Here is a 23986-nt window from a genome sequence, read left to right on the forward strand (position 1 = left end):
ATCTATCAAAAATTGATTTTTGTGCTATACCACAGGACTCAAATGTTCCAATATAAGACATTACATTTGTTAATTTTCAATATTTATCCAGACCCTATTTAATTAATTTTCTACAATACATTTGCATATTATGAAGTTTTTTCTGCTACACATTAAAGTCTCATTACAGTGAAAAATCAAAATCATTCAACATTTTAAGGACAACTTAATTGTATGAATTCAATCATGAAATTTTCGTGTGATGACTAAACTCTCATAAATCATGACTCAGACTGGATTTTCTCAATGTTTATTGCACGCATTCGTTCTACTTAAAACGGTACTTGAAATATATCAACATCGGTTTACGTTTGAGGTTTTCCACACATTTTATTTGAATGCCACTATTGCTATAATATATCATTCAACAATTTTAGTGAATAATATATCTAAGGTTTTCAATTCTATCTTAAAATAAGAGACAATTTATTTATTTTTCATTAAGAAAATAACAAACACGAATTATGTTAGTTATTTATTTTTATCTTTGATACCCTTTCCACATTTATATTATAAGTTCAAGATAGATCCCGTCTTACAATATAGGTGCATGGGCAAATGTAATGCAAGATGAAACCGACCTTGGTTTTGAATATGATGTGGATAAAACTACTAAAAACAAAAGCTTTTTTATTCCATACATTATTCTCACGTTACTTCATTTAAGTACTTATACGCTAGAGATCTTATTTTTAATGTTCTCCAATAATGTAGCTGATCCATTGACAACCCAAAATACTGCGCTTGAAAGTTTTCCGGCTTTGCTTCTGACCAACGGTTGATTAATAAGCGAGTAAAATAGTCAACATATTTTGACAGATGTCATAGTTAAACATAAAGTACCTAGTTAATATCTTGTGATGATCCAAAAGTATTGCATTATTTAGGCTTACGCGTACGTATCAAACAACAGATTAACTATGAATGTACCTATACAAATTGTATTCTTTATCAAGAGTAGAGCTTTAAATCCAATATTGTTTAATTTTATAGAATAAGAAACAAAGAATATAGGAGAGTATTAATAGTGGATCCGCCGTAAAATACCGATGATCTCAAAATCCTTTTTAATGGATCAAGAGGATTAGTAATAACTAATTTCGTTAGTAATATATGATAAAATATCGATAGGCATACTTAGCTACTAGCTGTAAATATAATATCGACATGGATTATTTAAAAATATTTTTGAATCACTTACCTATCTACTTTTCTGCATTCACATTTTCCTCCAAGGTCAGGTGAAGCTTTTAAGAAATCGGCCATGTGTTTAGTTTGGATAAAATCCAAAAATAACTCGCGAGACTCTCCAAGCATATAACCAAGCCTCATAATATAACCAACGCTAAGTGCCATAATCATATTACCTGGTTACTCGGAAAATAAACGCTAAGACAAAATAATACAAAAATAATTCCAATTCAAAATACGGAAACTTTGCGATTATTCTCCCAGTAAGATTTTCTTTTAATATAATAATATTTTATAGGTAACACGAAAGATAATATATATATACTTATATATTTATAATATTCTGTTATATGATTTTTTTTTGAATTTCGATATCACGATAACATAGACAGGGCCTTTTGCCAAATATCTTTAAATCGGTACGTCATACAAACTCATTTTTTAAATCAAATCGTTCTTTCTGATGTAACTTTGACTAGAGTAATTTTTTGCTATTCTGTAGCTTACACCAACTGCAGGAATAACAAGTTGTATTTAAATCTTTTTGTTGTCTTTCCGTCACAGAAGTAGCAAACGAAAACCATATGCAAAGATCCGTTCATTATTTTTTGAAATCTTTATCAAGTTTGACGTCAAACGTTTTCTGGCAGATGAAAGCAAATTTGTTTTGTTGTGAGAAGTTTTGTTTTTTTATTGAAAGAGGTGACTTTCAGTCTGACAGCAACGAGTGTATTTCAGGATAACCGTTTTATCTGTTACTAGAAAGTATAAAGTTTATATTTTATCAATCAACATAATGTCTGAAAAATATCAGATACAATGTAGAAAAAATAATCTCAACTAAAAATGTGAATTATCTAAGTAACTTTCAAGTCCTTTTGACTTTGTAGATTAATTAGGTATTATTTAGGTATTCAGTGTTATTAAGTATTAGGTATTATTTTAGGTATTAACAGTAATTTTAATAGTCTTTGTTTCATTGTGTAAGGTTCTGAAACCCATTTTTCTATCAACATATCTTAATATAACAATAAATTGATCATGAATCATTATGATTGATTTATAAATTCGATAAAAATATAAATGAAAGAATGTGATAATAGGCACTAAAAAGTGACATGCTTTTTTTTCACTGCTTCATTAACTTTACATATGATAGATATTATATTCATCAGCGTATAGGTAATATTTATGAACATATTAAAATATTAGGTATAGGTATAATTTTAATCGTTCGATCATATGAAGATCATATTATGGGCCTCCACTGAGTGGATGTTTTATTAACAGATTTTTATTTTTACGAGAAATTGATGGTAGCCAGTAATTGCTCAATCTATTAGGTCCAAACTCTGAGTCCATTTTCTCCAGACACGGGATTTGAACCCGGGGACCATGACATTATAGACCGACACGCTACTGCTTAGCCATCGTGTGTGAATATAATAGCATAACAATGCAATATTAATCATGTTATTATGATGTTTCATAAGAATTTATTCATATATGTAAGTTATTAGTATATGAGATTTTTCTATAACCATGCCAATGAAAATTTAAGCATGCTGATTGAATAAATAAGTGCTATTCAGAAAGATGAAAAGATTTAATTATTTTTTAAATATATCATTTTTCCACTCCAAATTTTCTTTCAATCATTTCGTCACTATGTCAGCCATCTCCCATCGAAGCTGACGTTATGTCAAATTTTCCTATTTATAAGAACCGTGCGCGTAAACACGATAAATAATAATGTGCGCTTTTCGCTCGACTGCCGAGCACACGAAAAATTCTATACCATGTTTCATAAATTATCAAAAATTTAATACGCATAAAATATAGAATATACATTAATAAATCATAACGGCATTTATTCTAATTGAAATAGTTACTTGATCATTATAATATTATCATAAGGAAAAACATAGACTTTAGGATAATTTAATAATACTTGAAACATTTTTAAATAATGCGTTTTATTATTTATATTTCAAATTTGAACAGTTGAATGGTCATAGGTACATTATATTTTTCTTAATTTTTGTAATTCTCACTGTTATGGGTTGTGTAACTCACTTTAAATATTTTGGTTAAGTAGCCTTTCATTCCGCTATCCGCAAACCTGAAAACTTCCAACAACCTTCACTTGGACTACTCTCTTCTCTTTTCCATCAATGTGTACGGCATTCCACCTATTGAATATATCATTTTCTCTTCTGGCCATGTGACTAAAAAACTGCAAAACTCTCTGATGACATATTTTATAAAGCCGGTCCGTCAATTTTATTTATTCAAAACCAGATTTATTCGTGCTCTTGGCTGTCCAAAGAATCCTTTGCACATGGTTCACATTATTATATATTACACCATAAACAAAAATAGAAAAGATTAGTGACTTGTTCAGATAAAATTTTCCCTTTCTTTATGGTATTGCTTTTTATATTTTCTTTATTTTCTTCAACCTGCTATTGTATGAAAAAAACAAATCCTATTACAGCATTGAGTTTGTCCTATGTATATATGCGCAAAAATATGTTTGAATAAACTTTATTTTGTAGAGATGGAGCCTAAATGTATGAAATTGAATCAAAAAGGGACTTCTGGGTTAAAAAGGGTTACCTACAAGTGATTTCGTATTGCAACTCCATTTGAAGAAACTTCACATTTATAATATGGCATTTCACTATAATTTTAGATTCACCCAATTCATTAATTAAGTTCCTACATTGATAATTAGGTAGCACATCTCACATATTGCCATATAAAAGCAGATATTTGAATGTAAAAGTTTGCCATACTTATATACCTGTGAAATGATACTCCCTCGTCAATTTTAAACAAGTTATCAAAAGCAATACATTACACATTTTTTTTAAATATGAATAATCACGTAAAACACCGAGAAACGAGTACCTACGTAAGACATGTAAACAGATTTAAATTCAGAACGCAAGCTGCCATTTTGATTTGAGACTGCCAATAGAAGAAAAAAACAATGAACTCGTTACCAATACAATACACACATACAATCTTTCGATTCGAAAATCGAACACTCTTCAGAATTCTTAATACTCCTTCTATCTGGACTACAAATACTTTTTTTGTATTTCTAAGAGTAATAATATGATGAATAAATTTATCTTATCACTATCGAATCGTAGGTATATGCTGTTTCTTAACATAGCAGTTATTCTTTTTGAAATAATAATTTAATTAAGATTATTTGGGAAGTTATCCTAAATATTATGATATTCAAAATCTTGATCCACCCTGTCCATCTGATATAATAATATATAATATGCTCTCGCGAAATTCCAAGTTTTGGATGTGAACCAAAGTCCGTGGGTGTCGCGTGTAACCGGTGAGATATTTTCAGCCTGGTTGCAAAACGCTATCGTCGACCAAACGATAGAATGGTATTCCTACGCTTCAACTCAAGGGCTATCATTATGACCCAATTATTAATTAATAAACCAACCAATATCACTGAGGCAATAGATATGCCATCGGAAACCGCTTACCAATCCACAAAGAGGTCTTCATCTGTATAATTGAAGTAGAAAGTCTACGACTCTATCATATCTTGCAACTTGCAATATTATCGTCTCCAAAAAATTGTACATTTTTTACCGATTTTGAACGGGCATGGTATCATAATGATGTATTTATGTATTGTAACGAATGATTTTTTTATATTGACAATTCGTTTATTAAATAATATGGTAACTTTAGTCATTACCTACTTACTATCTGTCGTAAATGTGCGTATTACGATATACTGAGATGTTGCTTACTTTAAACAATCAATTTTATTAAGAATAGTCATCTATGTATGTTTATGGATTAATAATTTTAATTAATTTAAGTTGTAAACGCGGGTCACTAAAATGATTCAAGTAGGGTATTATAAAACTTACTCGAATTAGAATTTAATTTCAAATTCCATCAAGTAACCTCTCAGACGACAGTAGTAATTTAAGGGTCCATATTATTTATGACCACGAATATTTTTTGTTGAGTAAAGGCAACACACAGGTAATTTTAACGCTTAGTTGCAATGAAGCTAGAAGAGGATGAGATAGAATCTTGGCTGGATCAAAATTTAAAGATTTATTTTTTTATTAACATTGATCATTTGATATGTGATTTTCAAACCTTCTTACGGTTTGACGAATATGTATGTGTGTTGCATTCAAAACAAGGCACTAAGCAAGTAAATAAAATCTAGCCTAAAAAACCGACAGTGATTCAATGATTCGACGGAAACGTATAAATATCTTTCAAGTATGATTACTATTTTTGTAAACTTTACGAAGTGTGTTCGTTAAAAGTCATTTTTATTCAATAATTATAACCTTTTAATACTTATACATCCACGGAAAACAGTCACAAAAAATGTCTTTTTAACAAAATAAAGACTTTTTCATTGTCATTTATAACATGTATTATTATTTTATGAAAAAATCATTCAAACGCTGAAATTTAATTGTCTTAAAAGTTTAATATAACTATGTCTCAATATTTAATAATAATAAATTATATAATACTAGGTACATACTGGTTTATAAAACGTTTTTGACATTAGAAATTATGATGACCAAATTCTAAAAACTTCTTACATCATATTATTTGAAAAGGTAACGTGTTACAAAATACTAAATGGTTAAAAAGAGTAAAAGTTTAATGTTAACGTGTGTTTTAATATGTGATGAATAAGAAATTTGATTTCATTAGGTAGCCATGAGGCAGCTAGGTAACACATTGGATGAATCACCTAGTTTCCTCTACATTGCCGTTGTAACACATAATATGGAGTATTCTGCAATAAACAATTAATATTATTCCTACTAATTTGCTTGGGTTGATTTGATGAGATCGTAATAGGTATTTAATGTGTAAAACTGTCTCGCAATAGGCAATGCAAAACCTCAATAATATTTTATAATACGATTCACTGTCTGAATACCTAAAAAAAACGTAAACAAATTTAATGAAAAGCATATCTGTTCGTGAGAATTCTACGAAATAAGTTTTTTTGAAGGTGGAAATAGAAAATTTCATCGTATGCTATATATATTATTTCGCAGACAAGATAATTCTTATTTTACTGCAACGCTGGCTTTCAAAATGTTGTTTTTAAACTCAATTATTAAATCAATCAAACACGTGTGTTTGTTTATTTGGATTATATTCATTACATTGGCTCAATAGGTACCCAGTTAAAACCACTTTGAGACATTCTTAATATTAATTAAACTTTGTACCATCCATCAATCCACCTAGAAATGTTTAAGATTTTGAATGTCAAACAATATATTATGTTAGCATTTTATGGCTGCTATTCATTTTATTATTGATTCTTGGTGAAATTTATTATTATTTTATCCTAATTTCATTATTAATTAGAATATTAACATAATCAATGTAATATTTTTATACTCGAAATATTTTCTTGGACTCATTTTAAAGCAAACAAAACCATTTCTGGTTGCGTAGAATAAATTCCATTTTTTTTTCATTTTAATGAATGTCTGTGAATGATTCCAATATCTTCTTTGCCAATTACTCACCAATTTGTTCAGCTTATTTTCTATAATCCGACCATATCTTGGCACCTTACTGCATCGTTTACAATATATACCTACCTACCTATTGCATGTGTCAAGTCATTAGAAATTTATTTGCTAGGTGACAGACTTTTCACTTAGTCGACCACAAACAGACCTTCAATTCAATTATGATAAGATATTAAGTAATTAAAAATAAAAATATTATGTGTTTGTGTATATTATATAATATAACACCATAGGTACTACAATCAAATGTGAGTTTTGACTGCTTCCAAGAAACGTCTACCTTCCCCTTGTCACTCGAATGTCATCTCAGTAATATATAGAGGTCTTCCAATTCACCCCCTTTCTTTCCGGTATATTTACAAGAAGCGTCTTAAATGGTTAAGTATAATATTTTCCATGAATTCCATTGCGGTTTCTTTTACTTTCCTAACGGTTCCGTTTTAACGAGATGGGGTTGTTATTACCATTTCCAACATCCATTATTTACCCTGGTTTAGAATCAGTAGAGACTATATGGCCAAGTCAGATGGTTCAATTATAATATCTTCTTCTTTTGGTGCCGTCTTCACACCTCCATATCCTCGGCCAGTCGTATCATATCGTAAACGCCTTGGATATTATGCCACTTACGGAGATTGCGTAGCCAAAAGAATCTCCTTCTATCTACATCGATGCTTCCCATTACTTTTCCCTGCAGTGTAGGTTGGAGTAAAACATACTTCTTATTGCGTAAAATATGACCAAAATATAAGCGGTTCGGTGTAATAATATAAGGTAGGGATATGCCGTACCCGTATCATTTTGAAATGTGTTTTTTTCTCAATTAATTTTAAAATTTAAAAGTTTTTAAAGATGAGCTTTAGAAAACCTTCGACTGAAGACAATATTGATAGTGATGTTCATTATGATTCTTTACAACTAAAAGAAAGCGTTACATATTTAAATGTCTATTTAAATAAAAACATAATGGGTATTTCCACCTTATGTCTAGAAAAAATACAATGGATATAAGTAATTAGGTAGGTTTCCAAGCAGGTAATAGTAATATGTTTTTATGTAGGTATATTATTATATAATATACCTATGATAATCAAAATATTGACTCCAGCAGTCTTTGAATGAATATTAATCATTCGATTTTTGACAAGATATTTCGCCTTTGTTGTGGCGGGAAGAATAAATATATCGTTAAACAATATTTCATTTTTAGACCGAGTGACAAGAAACGCTTCAGTGACGCTCATTCAATAGCACGCCTTTTGATTTAATTGGCAAATGTTTTCCAGGAAAATAATGACTCTTCTCTAAGCTTAGGGGGTAGACTTCGTTATATTGAACGTCATCGATGGATTTAGTTGAGATTTTTCAGAACCGCCAAAATTCTTTATTGGGCTTCGGTAGCTTTTACAGTACGATGACAGCCATGGATTCAGATTTATTTTATTTTTACCAGATCTACATTTTTTATAATTATATTCGTATATAATACTGAAACACTGTACATACATTTAGTATATGAAGGTGTATGTTTTGTTATATATAGATACCGGGTAGATTTTTATACTTAATATTTTTACTACTATAACTACGCGAAATGGATGTTAGCCACTTTCTAAACCTACTAAGTCCATAGTCTGACTCCAAACACTCATTGGAAAGCATTATATGTATTTACCAGATCCAGATTTAGGACCTACGACATTATAAGCCGACGCGTAAGCCGTTCGGCCATCGTGGGCGTTAAAAAGATAAACTAGCACATTATCATTTATACAAGTTTTCTCCACTTAAAATGTCTTAGCAGGTACTTATTTTGAGATATTTACCTGGCGTAACTCACTTTAAACTCAGCTTGCCTAAACTGAAAGTCGAAATTTTCCTTTTAGATTTTCACAGTCAGAAGACACTTGTCTTTTCCTTCTCAATGACATAATATTATATTATATGCAAAATATTTTGTTTATATTATTATTTTTCTTTCAATTGCGCTGTATCTCCACTCAAACATTGGCCTCCTGTACAGTTTATTATGATTTAAAAAAATATATATAATTCAGATATTTCGACTACTACGTATATTTTTACATAACAACTATCTTATCCCTTACAGTTCGTGAATTATAATTATAGTATACATACTTTAACAATAAAATGGTTGGCAATAATGCGCGAAGTACCGATAAATCATTATAACTATGTTTGTGTTATTATACTAAATAACTTTTTCGAATGTCCTTCAAATATTGTAGCACCACCGGGTTCAAAAAACAGTGATGATATAAGAATTATTTTACTGAGCTTTTTCCTTGAAGGTAATATTGTGGTCATTTTTAACATAAATGCCGTAATCATCGATATATTATGTCAAGCGAATTCAAAAATCAATCATGGCCAATTCTATAGTCGTTTATCTTAAAATTAGTGAACATCGCTACAAGTCAAACGTTGAAAATAAGCTTTTTCATTCCAAAAGTTTTCCAACACCAGACACCAATAGCAGTCACATTAATGTACTTTGAGAATTCGTTTCGATCTTAAAATCGAAAAAACAACTCGCAACGTATTGACGAAGAGAGAATATCTTATATATGAAATAATTATTTTCGCTTCACCCGTGTTATTCGGTTTCGTCCCACTGCGGACGCCCACGCTCCGGCGCTGGGTGCCGCCCAGTCGTAAGCGAATCGCCCCCTGCAACTAACCAACTCGCTGGCCACGCACGCAAGACTGTTAGTCCAGTTTTCCAGGCTTTTCCGACAAACTCCCTCGCGGCGAGTGGTTTAAGTGGTTGTCCACAGTAACCAGTCTCACAAGTGCGACAGTAGTTCTCGCAAGTGTCAAAATGTTTGTGATCAGAAATAATAGCTACGCAAGTACTGACGAGGAATCAGCATCACTCTGGGTTCGTTATCATAACAACTCCATGACAATTTACTAACGCGGAATATATGGAAAACCTTTGTTTTGTGATGAAACAGTGAATCTATTTATTCCTGTTTATTTACCATCGCTTGGATTATAATATGATCTCAATTAGACGTGTCAACAAATAATATATTAAAGCTAACCTAATAAAATTACTAATACGGCGTTTTTTAAATATTTTTTTACAAGAAACGATATTAAAAGACCCTAATATTGTTTGTACGCTACAAAATAGACCATACATGTAATATATATAACCATCATTTGATTTAAATAAACAATGACAGTTATCCTAGAAAATTACTTATTAACTTTATATTTCGACTACAGTTACATTGCTAAGTTTTGACTAAGTAATTGAAATATCGCAAACAATGCTAATTGATAATAGCTTGCAAATGATTAATTTAAATTTAAAAATCAAGTGGATGGTGAGAGTTAAGTAATATATTTAAATTTCAATAATACTGAAAAGCGAAATAGATTATTTCTGCGTATTAAAAATTTACATAACGTCTCGACTAAAGAAATAAATTGGAGTATGTAGTCCTAGATTTGTTTGTTGGCAATCACGTAATATTAAAATGTTTACACTTGTTTCTTAGTGTTTTAATTATTTATAGAAATAATTTCGCCTTGCTCTCGGTCATTTTTATTTCTCCTTGAATTCATTTCGCTCTTACCTCATTATGCTATTTAAATCACAGAGTTTATTAGATCGGACTGAAAAAAAACACGTAGGATTCAATGCGTACATTACAATGACGCGAAAAATATTTATTTTTATGGATGTATTTATATTATCTACAATCATAAAACGGTGAACGATTTATGATCCGATAAAAGATTAACTATTGTAAACATAAAACTACATTTGGATGCTGTGGATCGATAAATAGCACTCGATTGAAAATCGAATGGAACATTCAATCGCTTGTATCGGATACATCCTTTAAATAACTTTACATTAAGTCGGTATGCTTTTTACGTGGCATTTTGTGGAAGGCCAGTGATGAAACATTCCAACACACCAACACCTATTCTATAAGCAAAAGACGAACGATTCCGTCGACACTGAAGCGAAACTATTTCTGGACTGCTCGACAAGTTTATATTACAGCGAAATGGCAACAGTTCTTTCGATCAAGATTTGAAAACAAAATATTAATAATCGTAGAATTTATGGCAAAATGTAATTGATCCTGATAATATTAAAAAGATAAATGCTACAATGTGAGATTTAAAAAAACACATGCTTTAGAAAACTTACGTAATTCAAATAATATCATATGTAAAGTGGGTACGAGTATACTTACCTCAATAAAAAATATAACTTCATAATAGTAAACGTAAGTTTATTGCTTGTATAAATATTATTTGAATGCACAACAAAAATAATAATGCCGGCATATAACATCTAGGTACTCATATTCGTTGGTCAAATAAAGCTAAAAGCTGCTGCATTCAATTGGCCCATATACAAATTCATATAAGAATCACTATTATAGTATACAAAATGTTCAGTTATTGTTAAGTTTATGGCATTTTATGTATATTTCGAATTTACATAATACAATAATAAATTGTTGAAAAATCAGTCTGTTGCAACTTCAAAAAAGAGACAAATTAGTGATTTTTCACGCTTCAGACATAATATCATTTATTTATAATTTAGAATTTTTTGTTTTAAATTTTTTTAATGCCCAAATCAGACTTTATTTTTTATTAAAGACATTGTGATTTACTGCTGGATATGTAGTATGATCCCAATTTTGCTTAATTTGGACACCTGTAGTTTACCTCGCACATACAGAGACGACCATAATGTGAAAGTTTTACATTAATAATGTCAGTTAACAATATCTAGGTTAAAATCCTTTATGGTAATGCACAAATTTAAACAATATAATATTATCTAATATTAATTATAATGTCTCGCTCATTAAAACACAAATAAAATTGTATTTAAGAATTTTGACATTAGTTGAATAGGGTATAAATGCATGTAAACTTTGTTTTGTTTTTATTGTTATGCATTGTAGCTTGTAGCAGACATTGTATTTCTCTTGGGACAGGTGCGTTGCATCACTCGGTGACCTAGACACACACCTATGCGAACCTTAAATTCTAAGTGGGTTAATCTTAGGTCTTGTGGTAAAATAGAACGCATTGGAATTAAATGCGTGCGAAATCGCAACTACCAAGGATTCAAATATAGAACTGTCAAAATGGGTCAACGTTTATTCAAGATTGTTGGAACGCTTTCAGAAATCGCCATTATGGAAAATCACATTCATAAACAAATTTTCATGGCCATCGTATTGCAATGCAGAAACATCAAATGAAAATTCTAATATGCACTAAATTACCGTGCTAATAAAGAGGAACCTACTCATGTAAACATTTGAACAGAGGACAAAAATAAATAATTATGAAATTAGAATGACGTTTAATCACTACTTCATACATACCTACCTAAAATCTAATAATGTGGATTGACTTGTAAGACAAGTTTTTGAAAGTTTCAGTAGTTTCAATTTGAATATAAATTTATTTGCATCTCAATTACAATGGTTTTGAATACATTCAAAAAAAATATTATTTTAATCTTGGAAAAAAAATCGTTCTTATGGTACATACAGAAAATTGTCACTCGAAATTTCACTTATTAATTTCAGTCAATAATAATTACTAAGTTATACGATTTATTTTATTTTTGAAAAAAAAATACAGGTATTTGCCTACATATCGTGTAAAAAATATTTTTTACCCAGTGACTTTGAATTTATTAGATACAAACTGAATCCAAACTAATAAAATTCATGTGTTTGAACATCCGTTGTTTTTTCTACGATAATTTGATCTAATAGGCCATACATTGCATTTGTTTTTGGTGTATTGTAAAAATAAGATAAATATAATATAGTTAACGTGTAATTCACTAAAGAAGTATATTCTTTAATTTATCCACATAATTTAATAACGACCAGAACTAAAAATTTGGATAACACTTAATTTATTAAGACGTAAAACAATAAATAAAAAAAAAACAATTTAATTTAATCTAAATCATAAAGATGTAGATTGACGACGTAGGTAGATTAAATTGTTTTGTTATTTAACACAAAATATTCATCGAATATTGTATAAAATTGGTCTTGATAAATTAATTGTAAACATTATAATATTATTTGTGTATCCATCTCCATATCCATCTAAGCGAATGAAATCAGTCCTGCTCTTTAACAAATTATATGGATTAAGATACTATAGGTACTACTATTGTGTTTTATTTCAATTAAAACAATATATTTCAATCAAACCACCATCTGAGTGACGATAGTTTTGTAATGTTTTTAAGAGTAAATTATTTCCATGAACTCCATAATCTTTACTTGTTTGTTTTACTGCATTATACCTTCTGGTCAAAAATAATGTTACGTGACCATTATGACATCAATAATATTTATAGATCGCGGGGTAAAAATACCTGTAAATTTTCGGTGTTAAAATTCAGTTAAAATCAGCTGATTTTTAAAGACATACTAAACTAAAATACGTTGTATTTGCTAATGGCACTATTACTTTTGGGCCAAATAACAAAATTGCTAACGACAACTTTAGTGACGAGCCAACAAACGCCAATTTATCTTGACACAACATTTGCTACATACCTACTTATATTTTCTTTAGAAATTTAAGAAAACATCAAAGTCAGTAAGTTAGTGAGTCAAACAAACAGTATTCTCAGTTTAAAAATCAACTAGGTGCTATAGGTTTATTCCATATTTTAGCGAATACAAAAATTACTATTTTTAAAGCCATTACATTAGAAAAATCCGGAAGTAGTACTATAGTATAGTTTATTTTAACAAACCGAATTTTTTTTTAATATTCATATAGTGTGCTAACAGGGACGTGGAAAGCAGATTCACGGGTTCGAATCCCGTGTGTCGAATTTTATTAATATTTTCTTTCAATCAATAATTTTGTATGTTTGTATTCAGGGAATATAATATTTATTCTTCATGATTTGAGAAAATGACTAACAACCAACTCTTACAAACAGTCACGCTCTGGAGCGTAAATTAATGTTGATTTAGGATTACGTCGTTCCATCTCGAAAAACTCTCAAATCCTAAATAACCCTTTTTTCAGGACATAGTTCGACAAATTCGAATTTTAAATATAAGTTCGAAATTCAAAAAAAGGAAAACAAAGAATAAACTTTATATACAAAATGACAAAGATTCAGTAGATACCTACCTATTTAGTAGGATGACATTTATTTTTATTTTATGGACTAGGAAGTATTGTGGATTGGTTTTGAAACGATTAGACGAGATGGGTGCAAAGGAATACACATACCTACATGTAGATGATATTCGTTAATAGGGTAATCCAAGATCTAGTGCAATTTTTTTGTTTAACAAAACATACATAATTATCACTAACTTAATGTGAATATATTTATTTCAATGGGATTTATGGGTTTACGAGATAGTCCGATGATTTACTATAGTATATAGATTATTTTAGGATAACATAATTACCCACTATTTTTAACGATAGATTGAATCCGTGAATCTTTTTAATGTGATACGTCAATACGTCATGATATGACGTATGTCATTTTCTTTTTTCAAAACATTTCAAATTATTATACTGATTAGATCATACTAAAGCTATCTTTGACTGTTCAATATAATATAGGAACATAGTGATAATTTACTATGTATTATGCCTGAGACTATACTCGTTTTTTTTTATTATTGTTGGGTGTCTGTAGCCGTACAGGACCACGCCCTTGGTGCTCCCTGGCGCCAAGGTGAAGAAGGAAGCTGGACCAACAGAAAGCTATTTACGTCACCACCCGAACCCCTCAATGCGGGCAGCACCGCACCACGACCATGACGTGCTCATGAAGCAAAGGGTAAATATTTGTTTCATATTTATTATACATGGTTAATATATCGATGAATTACCGATGTTGTACCAATGAGAAAATCGAATTCGAGTGATACATGATTCTTTCTACCATGTTTGATATGAAAATACATTTAGACTCATAATAATAAAAATATACATAGATACAGGTGAAATAATTTAAGAATGAATCTGTATTATTATACCACAAAGAAATTTGTTTTCACAAATTACATTTTTTTGTTTATGTAAAAGAGTTATTTTTTTTATGAAATCTATTATTTTCTTAATATAAAAAAATATTCAGATAAACAGATAAAATAAAAGGATATCATGTCTGTGTACATTTTCAGACCGGTTAATATTGTGAACCGGTAGTTCTCAAAATATTGTTCTAGCAGAAAACATGTTCCCTTCTGTTATAAGTATGTGAAAAAAAATGATTTGGTGATGATGGTATGTTATGAAATTTAGGTGGCCGACACCATGTTACAGAGAGTAGCCGGAGACGAAGCTGCTGCTAAGGTGTTTATTATATAAAAATATCAATTATTAAGATGTGTGACGTGTTTTCCTTACTTGTTTTTCCTCAGTGTTTGCTTTCAATCATACAAAACAGACAACTTCTACTACACACTATTCTTCATAAATGGACCGAGAAAGACCCTGCTATTTTTTCTATACTTCTAATTAAAAATATATGACACTATTTTAATGGAAATATATATCTTAACTACAAGTGTAAATTTAAAAAAAAATCATTACGGTTAAAAAGTTTTATTAATTAACTTGTATTATTAATATTATTTTTTATTTAATCTTAATAAATATTAATACATAATACCTACCTACTATACCCACTTGTGATTTAATAGCTATCGGGCAAACAAGATACATTATTGAATCACGTTTGGTTGTATTCTCTAAAATAAATTTAAAAAAAAAACTAATAAAACGCACCCAATACTTGTGAAGGGTTTTCAACACATAAATATACTATGATAGTATTAATAATAAATATCGGATATTAATTTTATTTATGGTGTTTAACGTGAATATTATTATCATAGGAAATCACAATACACGTTTAGGTACATACACAATTCAAACATAAACATATCAAACAGCACAAAATACATCAAAAACTTCTACACAGATTAAATAATCGCTAATAATTCAATTATTATTAATATTTTCAGCTTAAAAAGCACTCAAATAATGACGATTGACTGAAAAACATAACTCATAAAATAACTGATGATGATTTTCATGAGATTGGTGTATTTTCTGTTTTAACAGTTCACAATAATATTATATTGTAATACATTGAAATAATTTAATCACCATTTTAACTCTTCTGTTTGGATGTAATCATTTTTCATATTCAGTGTGTTTGTTTTTTTTGTTTTCCTTTTCTTATTTTATCCTTTTTATATTTCAGTACGCACACAAGCAGTTCAATTCTCCGCTCGGCCTTTATTCCGACGCAAATATTGCCGACACAATCAGAAGGGACACAAATACTGTGCCGTAAGTATAAGGATTAAAACATAATGATATATTTTACTGATATATTTAATCATAAAAATAATAATTATACATACTCAATTCTACGGATTTTATAACAAACAACAATGCGATAATATATTATATACTACACATTTTCTTTTAAATATAACTTTTTGTAAAAATTAGTTAACCACTACTGAAAAATAGATAAATAGTTATTATTACTGCTATTAAAATATTTAATATCAACATTTATAAAAAGTTACAATAATAATATAATTAAGCCGACCTCAGCATAAATAATACATAAGCCGTAACAATATACTAAGGTATATCTGAAAATACGTATACTGAAGTCGTTGAATTCTGTTTTCATGATTATAGTATATACACCTATAAGTCATTTAGATAAATCGGACACGCTGTCCCTGTTTTTTAACTACGTAAAATTGGGTATAGGACGATTTTGCCGCGGGTGAACTGGACGTCACGCGATATGAAAATAAATAGACGTTAGGTACTTATAGGTAATTTAAAAAAATATATTTAATATTATTATTTATATTTAAATTGTTATATTATGATTTAATAGTTGGTGAGAATTTAAATATGCACACGTAAATAATGATTAAATCGTGCATATGTTTAAGTTCCAACGAAAAAAGAGTTTTTTATTTTTATATAAAGCGTTAGGCATGGTGATTCTCAATCATCAATAAAAAAACATTTTAAAGAGTAAAATGAATTAAAACTACTAAGTAGTAAATAGAAACTGGTTAAAATTCCTCTTCTACGTTCTGTTTACGTGTCTACGATAGTGCGGCGTCCAATTGTCCTGGCGTCCAGTTGTCCCATTCCCGTAAAATTGTATATACGTATCTTTGATGTATGTAACATTCATACATCAGTCAGTTACGTAGTTTAACTATGAATTGACGACATAGTCCGTCAATAAGTTTTTTTTCTTCAATTGATTAATTAATCAAGAATACTACAAATAAAATAATAAAAATGATTGTAATTGAAATACGATCAGACGCTTGTAAAATGTTGCATCGTATTGTTAAAAATATACTGCACTAATTTTTTATTGACTAATAATGGCACGAGAGTAATTTAAAGTGTCATCCTGATTAGGATTGAGTATAGTAATAATATTGTAGTTATTATTTCTAAAATATTTTTACAAACAACGTCCAATATGAAATGGATTTAAAAAATACTACACATAATGTTTACATATTTATTATTTTATTTCAAAATTTCTTTTATTTTACAGTTTAATTGAATGGTGAAATAAATACTAATGTATTGTCATTTTTGTTTTCTAAAATAGAAATGGTTATCTAGGAAGACCCGTTAAGTCTAAGAGGCAAGTGTATTATAAGTAGAAGCAAAAAGAATATACTCGCCCTAATGCTTACCAATAATATTTTTTTCATCTCGTTTTATGGTTTCAATACTAAATACATTTTATTACTTGTCTTAAAAAAATAATACTTATTAAATACATTTATTGGTGATGAGAATATGCTTTCACCAAGTGTCACATTCAGTTACAAAATGCTTTTATGCTTTTACATATTTTTCTTGGGGCGTTTAATTATTACACATATATGGAATATGCAATCACATTAGTCTTAATATATTATAACTAACCAATGTATAAACATTTTAATATTTAATTAATTTATTTAGAAATTAAGTATTTTAAGTTATATTCATCCATAATGATCATTTTCTACATCATTAATTTTAGTATTTTCATTGATCTTTCATTCATCAAACAAAAACAACAAATACTTCAAAATAACCTCCATTCTACTAACAAACGCGAAAATTAACCTGCTCAAAATTACTTAATTTATTCTAAAAAAAAATAACATTTTATTTCAAATTTGCGTTAACTAAAAATACACACACGTACATGGACACATTTTACGTAAATTTTTTTGTGAATAACAAAAATTAACACAAATTCAAAATGTTTAAAATATATTTAAACTTTCGCGAGATTTGTTTACAAACCGTTGATTAAAAAAACATTTTTATCTATTACTGCGCTTTTAAACACAATTAACATTTTCTTTTTGTGGATATGACCCCCCCTACATTATACCTCTTGTGACACTACCCATAGCTACAAGAAAACGGTCCTATATGACCCTGCAAAATCTGAGACTTACAAAGCACTTCAAGAGGATTCATACGGCGACCACGTCCAAGAAGTAACGATACCTGTGCAGACTAAAGTGTTCGCGGTCCCGGTTCCCAAAACAGCCCATGTTAAGGTAAATATAACTTACATTATACAACAGACATATTTTAATACACGCAATATCCTAAATCTATCAAATAATAGCAATGTAACCGATATCGTAGAGCAGGTTTCGCCAAACTACGGCCCGTGGTTGAAATCAGTCCACCCCTAACCTAATTTTATACGGCCCGGAAGTGAAGAATAGACTCTACATTTTTAAACATTCTTTAAAATTCCAAAGTACGCAAAGCAAGGTGTCAAAAAGTAAAAGAATAGATTAAATCTCCATTCTCACACAATTTTTCAGCGGATATATTTTCTGCAAACTCCAGTAGTATTTTTCGGATCTTGATACAAGAGTGCTTCTTCCCTATTTTATCAAAATCCACTTGACTATACAATAATTGAAGAGTTTCAATCTAACATTAACGTGGAAGTAATTCATCAGTAAAAGATCATATACCGTATGCTGCATTTCAAACATGTGTAACGTTTTGTTCAATAATTTTGTGAAAACTTAGTTTTTCATATTATATAAGCCTACAACGTGAGTATCCTCAAATTTGCCTCTTGGTAGAGCAGTGATTCTTCCGAGAGATTTGGAAAAAAGTAAACATACTTGGACCTGTCTTACGAACCATCAGATAATGGTTCCCTGTGATTTTACAAAACATTTCAAGGATTATGCCAATCAATGGCTGTCGTTGGGCTGACTGTCTGAAGGGTTTTCTCCTACTAAATAAGATATAAGTAGGTACAGGTAGTATAATATATGTACTATAATCTATCTTCTTTTTTACGAAAAACTTTGCATACTAATTATTATAACACAATAAGGAGTTAGAAAATACTAGTACCTACCTGTTCGGGGCGTTCATTATAATAATATTATCGTACTCAGTATGAAGAAATAAAATGCACATTAAAATAACTCCGTGCGTATTGGGACTTGTCTTGGTGTAATGCATGCAAAGTTTCAATTCCAATGTTCCAAAATTCCAAGAGATTCAATGTCAAGAGACCAGGAAGTCAGTGAAGCGGTTAGGGCCTGCTTTTTAGGGCATTTGATTTTTAAATCCAAAATGGTTAACGTACATAAGTATGGGATAAAGTTTATTAATTCACCCAAACAAATACATAATATATCGTTTTGCTTCATCATCGTTTCCATATTGAAATAGGTGGTACCTTATATAATGTACACCCATTGCATAGTTATCCAAAAGGTTCTTAAATTTATAAATAGGCCATAAGTTATTTATCAGAGAGTTTAATTAAAAATGACTCGAATGATGTTTTTTTTGCTCAAATGGAACAATGGGAAATGAATAATTTTAAGCATTCCCCCAGATATTAAAAATAAACCAATCTTTGAGAAGAACCTGAAGAAAAGAATATTCATACTTATTGTACGATTTATTGTACGATTCTTAAGACGGCTCCAGACGATGCGTCAAAGCTCGTCGGTTTTAGTGCATTACATATTATAGAATTATTATACAACATACGTGTTGAATGTGTGCAGTCGGTCGACGTGCTGTGAACCTGCGGACCGCATTATAACCGACAACCTACGACGCATCGTGCGGAGGCGGCTTTAGATACAGAGTTTAATGCGATTTTTAATTTTATTTTTAAGAAACCTGTTCCCCAACCTCAGCAACAACAGCAGCAACCTAAAAATACATATGTAAGTTATACAATAATTAACACTTTACGTTTAAATCGTCATTCAATTTTACACTTATAGCGCCTGAACACGTGCATGGATTTACTGGCAGCGATAGTGCGTATTTTAAACTATCGTGACAATAACAGTTTACACGTCAAAGTGCTGACTGTCTCACCAATCTCATTCTTCAAGAGAAAGCGAGACGCGATGTTGACATTTTATGGTACTATTTGACAGATCGTAAAAATCGGTTAACCTCAAAATGAGTCTCTCCGCGGTGTAGTTCGTTTTTGTCGGCAGGTTCTCCACTATCGTTCTACTGCGCAGGCACAGATCGATAAAATCCCAACTGTCGCATGAAAATTCAGAAGCTTCCGAACTTTCTTGATTCATGCATGCAATCTTGCAACTGCAGGATAATACATGTTTACACGTACATTTTCTTGTTATGGCTGCGATAATACTTGCTGTCAGCAGTAAATTCATGCACGTGTAAATGGGGTATTACTTTATAATTCGGTGCGGATCTTTAATCCTATATATATACTAGCTGACCTGGCAAACGTTGTTCTGCCATATAAATTATTTCTAGTGAATATTTTGGTTGTTAAATAAAAAATAACGAATGTATTGTAAGTGTGTGGGGATGGGATCTATGACAGAAAGAGGAATGGAGCGCTGTAGACGATGACCGCCGATAAAAACAAAAAAAAACACCAACCATTCATTTTCTCAATTCAAAATGTATAATGATGTTCTGATTATATATTATATCCGTCTTGTCCCTTCCAAAAAAATAGCGGATATTGGAGAGCGTCGTATGAACGGTGTGTGTCAGCGATGAACTCCAGATTATATTTCTTCTTCGAATCACGATTTCTCGCGTCGATGTGTGGTCACCAACCATGATCCCAGCAACGTCGTCAACAACAGGCGCATCGAATCGACGCACGTGCTCTCCAGCTGGTGTTTTATCAGGATTGATGACAATAGCGTGATTGTCACTTTGCAATTCGTGCATGTGTGATTTGAAGAATTTCAATAATTCATTGTGCTCATTAAATAGGGCGTCCAGCGAGTCTATTCTTTACTCATCGACCGCTAAAGTGATAAAGTGATAAATATTATCAAACTTAGGGTAGGTTTGTATCAAAGTATTAGCACTTATTGTAACAATTACAATAAATTGATTGCAATTGTTGCAATAATTGATATATTTTAACAGCAAGAGGGGTGCTGTTAAAATATAGCACTTATTGCAACAATTACAACAAATTTATTGTAATTGTTACAATAAGTGCTAATACTTTGATACAAACCTACCCTAGTTAGCCGTCGTATTTATCACTTCATCACTTAAGCGATCGATAAGTATAGAATAGACCCCCAGTTCGCCAACGATGCGCCTGGCATTAGGCGAATTGAGGTTATTGTAGCCGCAACGTGCATCCACACGATTGATGTCCTCACCGCCATGAAGTAGATTTGTAAAAAAATATGTGGTTCGTTTGGCATTGGCAGCAATGAGCCTACTTTGTGGTACACTTGGCCTTTGATTTTGAACGTTGAATGGAATTGTTGACCATTGCCGCAGTATTGTGAACTATTTCTGTTGCCCCGAATGAAGTCATTTGGAAGCATGCATTGAATGTGCGAATGGATTTCAGGAACAGGTTTGAATATGGAACCGTGACGATGAGCAAGCCGTTCAATGGTTATGGTGGTATCTCAATTTCTGGTAGTTGCACTTTTACTGATGCGCAACACATCCCGGCTGACTCATGTTTGAATTTGAGCGCATGCCAATGGGGACATTCTTTGTCCATAGCACCAATCAGCACTTTCGGATGAGCGGAATATTCAATATCTGGCTCATACTTGAATGCGAGACGAAGGAACGAAGCGGATGTAAATGCTCGATGTACTTGTTGGCGTAGTCTGTCATTTGCTCTGTGTGTGTTAACTACGAACCGGCGCGCTTGGTTCCGTTCCAATTGTCGTTGTTGATTTCGTTCAGCTCATGCCTCTTGTGATTGAGATGTATGCAATTGCGACATGCTCACACGCACATTTTCGTTATCTTGTTGGATTTGTTCGTCTGTTTTTTCTGCTCTACTATTTTGCATGTTTGTTGCTTTATTCGTTGGGCCCAAATGGGCCCCCTTGCGTCTTGCTGGCATTGTTCACTGTAATACATGCACACAAATAGATAAATTAAAATAAATCGTACAAAATTTTGCACGCACTGCGTTGTGATATGCCGAATGAAATGTCAAAATGACGCGACGCTTCTCTTGAATTCTTCTAGGACGTAGCGCTATCTGTCATTCAACAACATAAATAATTTCGTTATGTTTGAAATACGAACGACGGTTAAATTTGTCCATACAAAAATACTAAAATCGCGATTTAAAAATTGGAGGGTGGGGGTAGGAGGGTGAAAATTTGGAATTATAGGTATTTTTGATGCCAAATAAAAAAAAATACAAAAAAAAAATTGTCAAAAAAATAAAAGAAATTTTTTTCTGGATAGAGATACCCCAATTATCTAGCCGTATGAAATATACTTGTTGACCTATTCTCATACCTAACAAATATACATAAAAAAATCATAAAAATCGGTCGAGCCGTTTCGGAGAAGTGCGACCACAAACACCGTGACACGAGATTTTTATATATATAGAGATATATTAATCCGATAATAAGTTGTTTACGTTAATCATATAAAATTCGTCACTTACGACCGATTTTCTATCTATCGCATTTATTATTTAAACGTTAAGATACATTATAGTGCGAGTGTGGCAACCAAACTTAAATTAAGTGAGAGCAAAAGATATGGGTAATTTACCTCACCTGCTAAAATTACTGACCCTGCAATTAATGCGAGTTGCTACTCTACTAAAAAATGTCCTTTTACATTTTCAGGTGAGCACACTCAACGACGAGACCATCCACCAATCAAACTCCTTCAAGAGGCTCATGTACCACGTTTTAGGGGAGACCGACTATTAAATTACCTGATATCCTGTTAAAATATAATTTATTTATTATTTTACTGTTGTACTTCTTGTGGATTTAATCCGTTCATTTTGTATAGTGAATTATTTTACGTCTGCTCACATCCATTAAAATGCTTTAGTATGCACAACGAAAGCCTAACAACAACGCCTTTTAGACAATATTGTTATGACTACATATTATATCAACCCATATAAAGTAAGCTAAATTATCTAGAATAAAAATATACCTACTTCACACTATTGTTTAAAAAAAAATACTTATTTAGTTGTTGTTATTCGAAATTAATAATATTATTTTTAACGTTATTTTTGTTATTTGATTTTTAGTTTTAATACATTTTATTATTATTATTATTTATTTATTTATTTCAAGCAGAGTGTACTATCTAGTCAAATATGAACACTATTCTTCGAACAATTTTTTAATGTTTACACTTGAATTGACTTCAGAATATGATTCATTATTATAATTTAAGTATTTATTTTCTAAATTATTGTTTACTGATATCTAGCGTTTAAGATGTTCACAATATTCTGTTGAAAATAAAACGAAACTATTCTAATATAACAATAATGTGATATTATTTAATTTTGCATATAATTTTCCTGGAAGTATTGCTACTTTCCAATTTCCCGCAACAAATATACAAATACATAGATCACATTGAAAAGTTATTTGTTTAAAAAAATGCATTTGAACGTGGGTATTTTAAATTTCATATCAAGATTTTTACAAATTTACAAATGCCTAAAATAAATTTAAATAAGTAACTTGTTGCTGATTGTATTTACTAGGACAACTAGGATATTATTTTTGTTTTATATTATGTATTATTGTATATTACAATGATTAAAGTTAGGCAGT

At 30.5% G+C, this 23986-nt stretch overlaps 1 protein-coding gene across 4 annotated transcripts in view; it reads left to right on the forward strand.

Annotated features, from left to right (window-relative positions):
- Zasp66 (PDZ_signaling and DUF4749 domain-containing protein Zasp66) overlaps positions 1-23472 on the forward strand; it is a 66225-nt gene extending 42753 nt beyond the window's left edge. For 3 of the 4 annotated variants that reach the window (XM_085952896.1, XM_085952897.1, XM_085952895.1), the window contains 7 exons: positions 14521-14664; positions 15132-15182; positions 16099-16187; positions 17503-17538; positions 18307-18457; positions 20066-20116; positions 23027-23472. In XM_085952896.1, coding sequence (XP_085809022.1) covers positions 14521-14664; positions 15132-15182; positions 16099-16187; positions 17503-17538; positions 18307-18457; positions 20066-20116; positions 23027-23113 — 609 coding nt within the window. In that variant the 3' untranslated portion in view covers positions 23114-23472. The remainder of the gene's footprint in view (positions 1-14520; positions 14665-15131; positions 15183-16098; positions 16188-17502; positions 17539-18306; positions 18458-20065; positions 20117-23026) is intronic. The other variant, XM_085952898.1, reaches the window with a different exon arrangement.
- Positions 23473-23986: the final 514 nt, after the last annotated feature.

This window comes from Rhyacophila brunnea, unplaced genomic scaffold (genome assembly GCF_057557595.1).
Source record: "Rhyacophila brunnea isolate RB1 unplaced genomic scaffold, BYU_Rbru_1.0 scaffold_3, whole genome shotgun sequence".
NCBI lineage: Eukaryota > Metazoa > Arthropoda > Insecta > Trichoptera > Rhyacophilidae > Rhyacophila > Rhyacophila brunnea.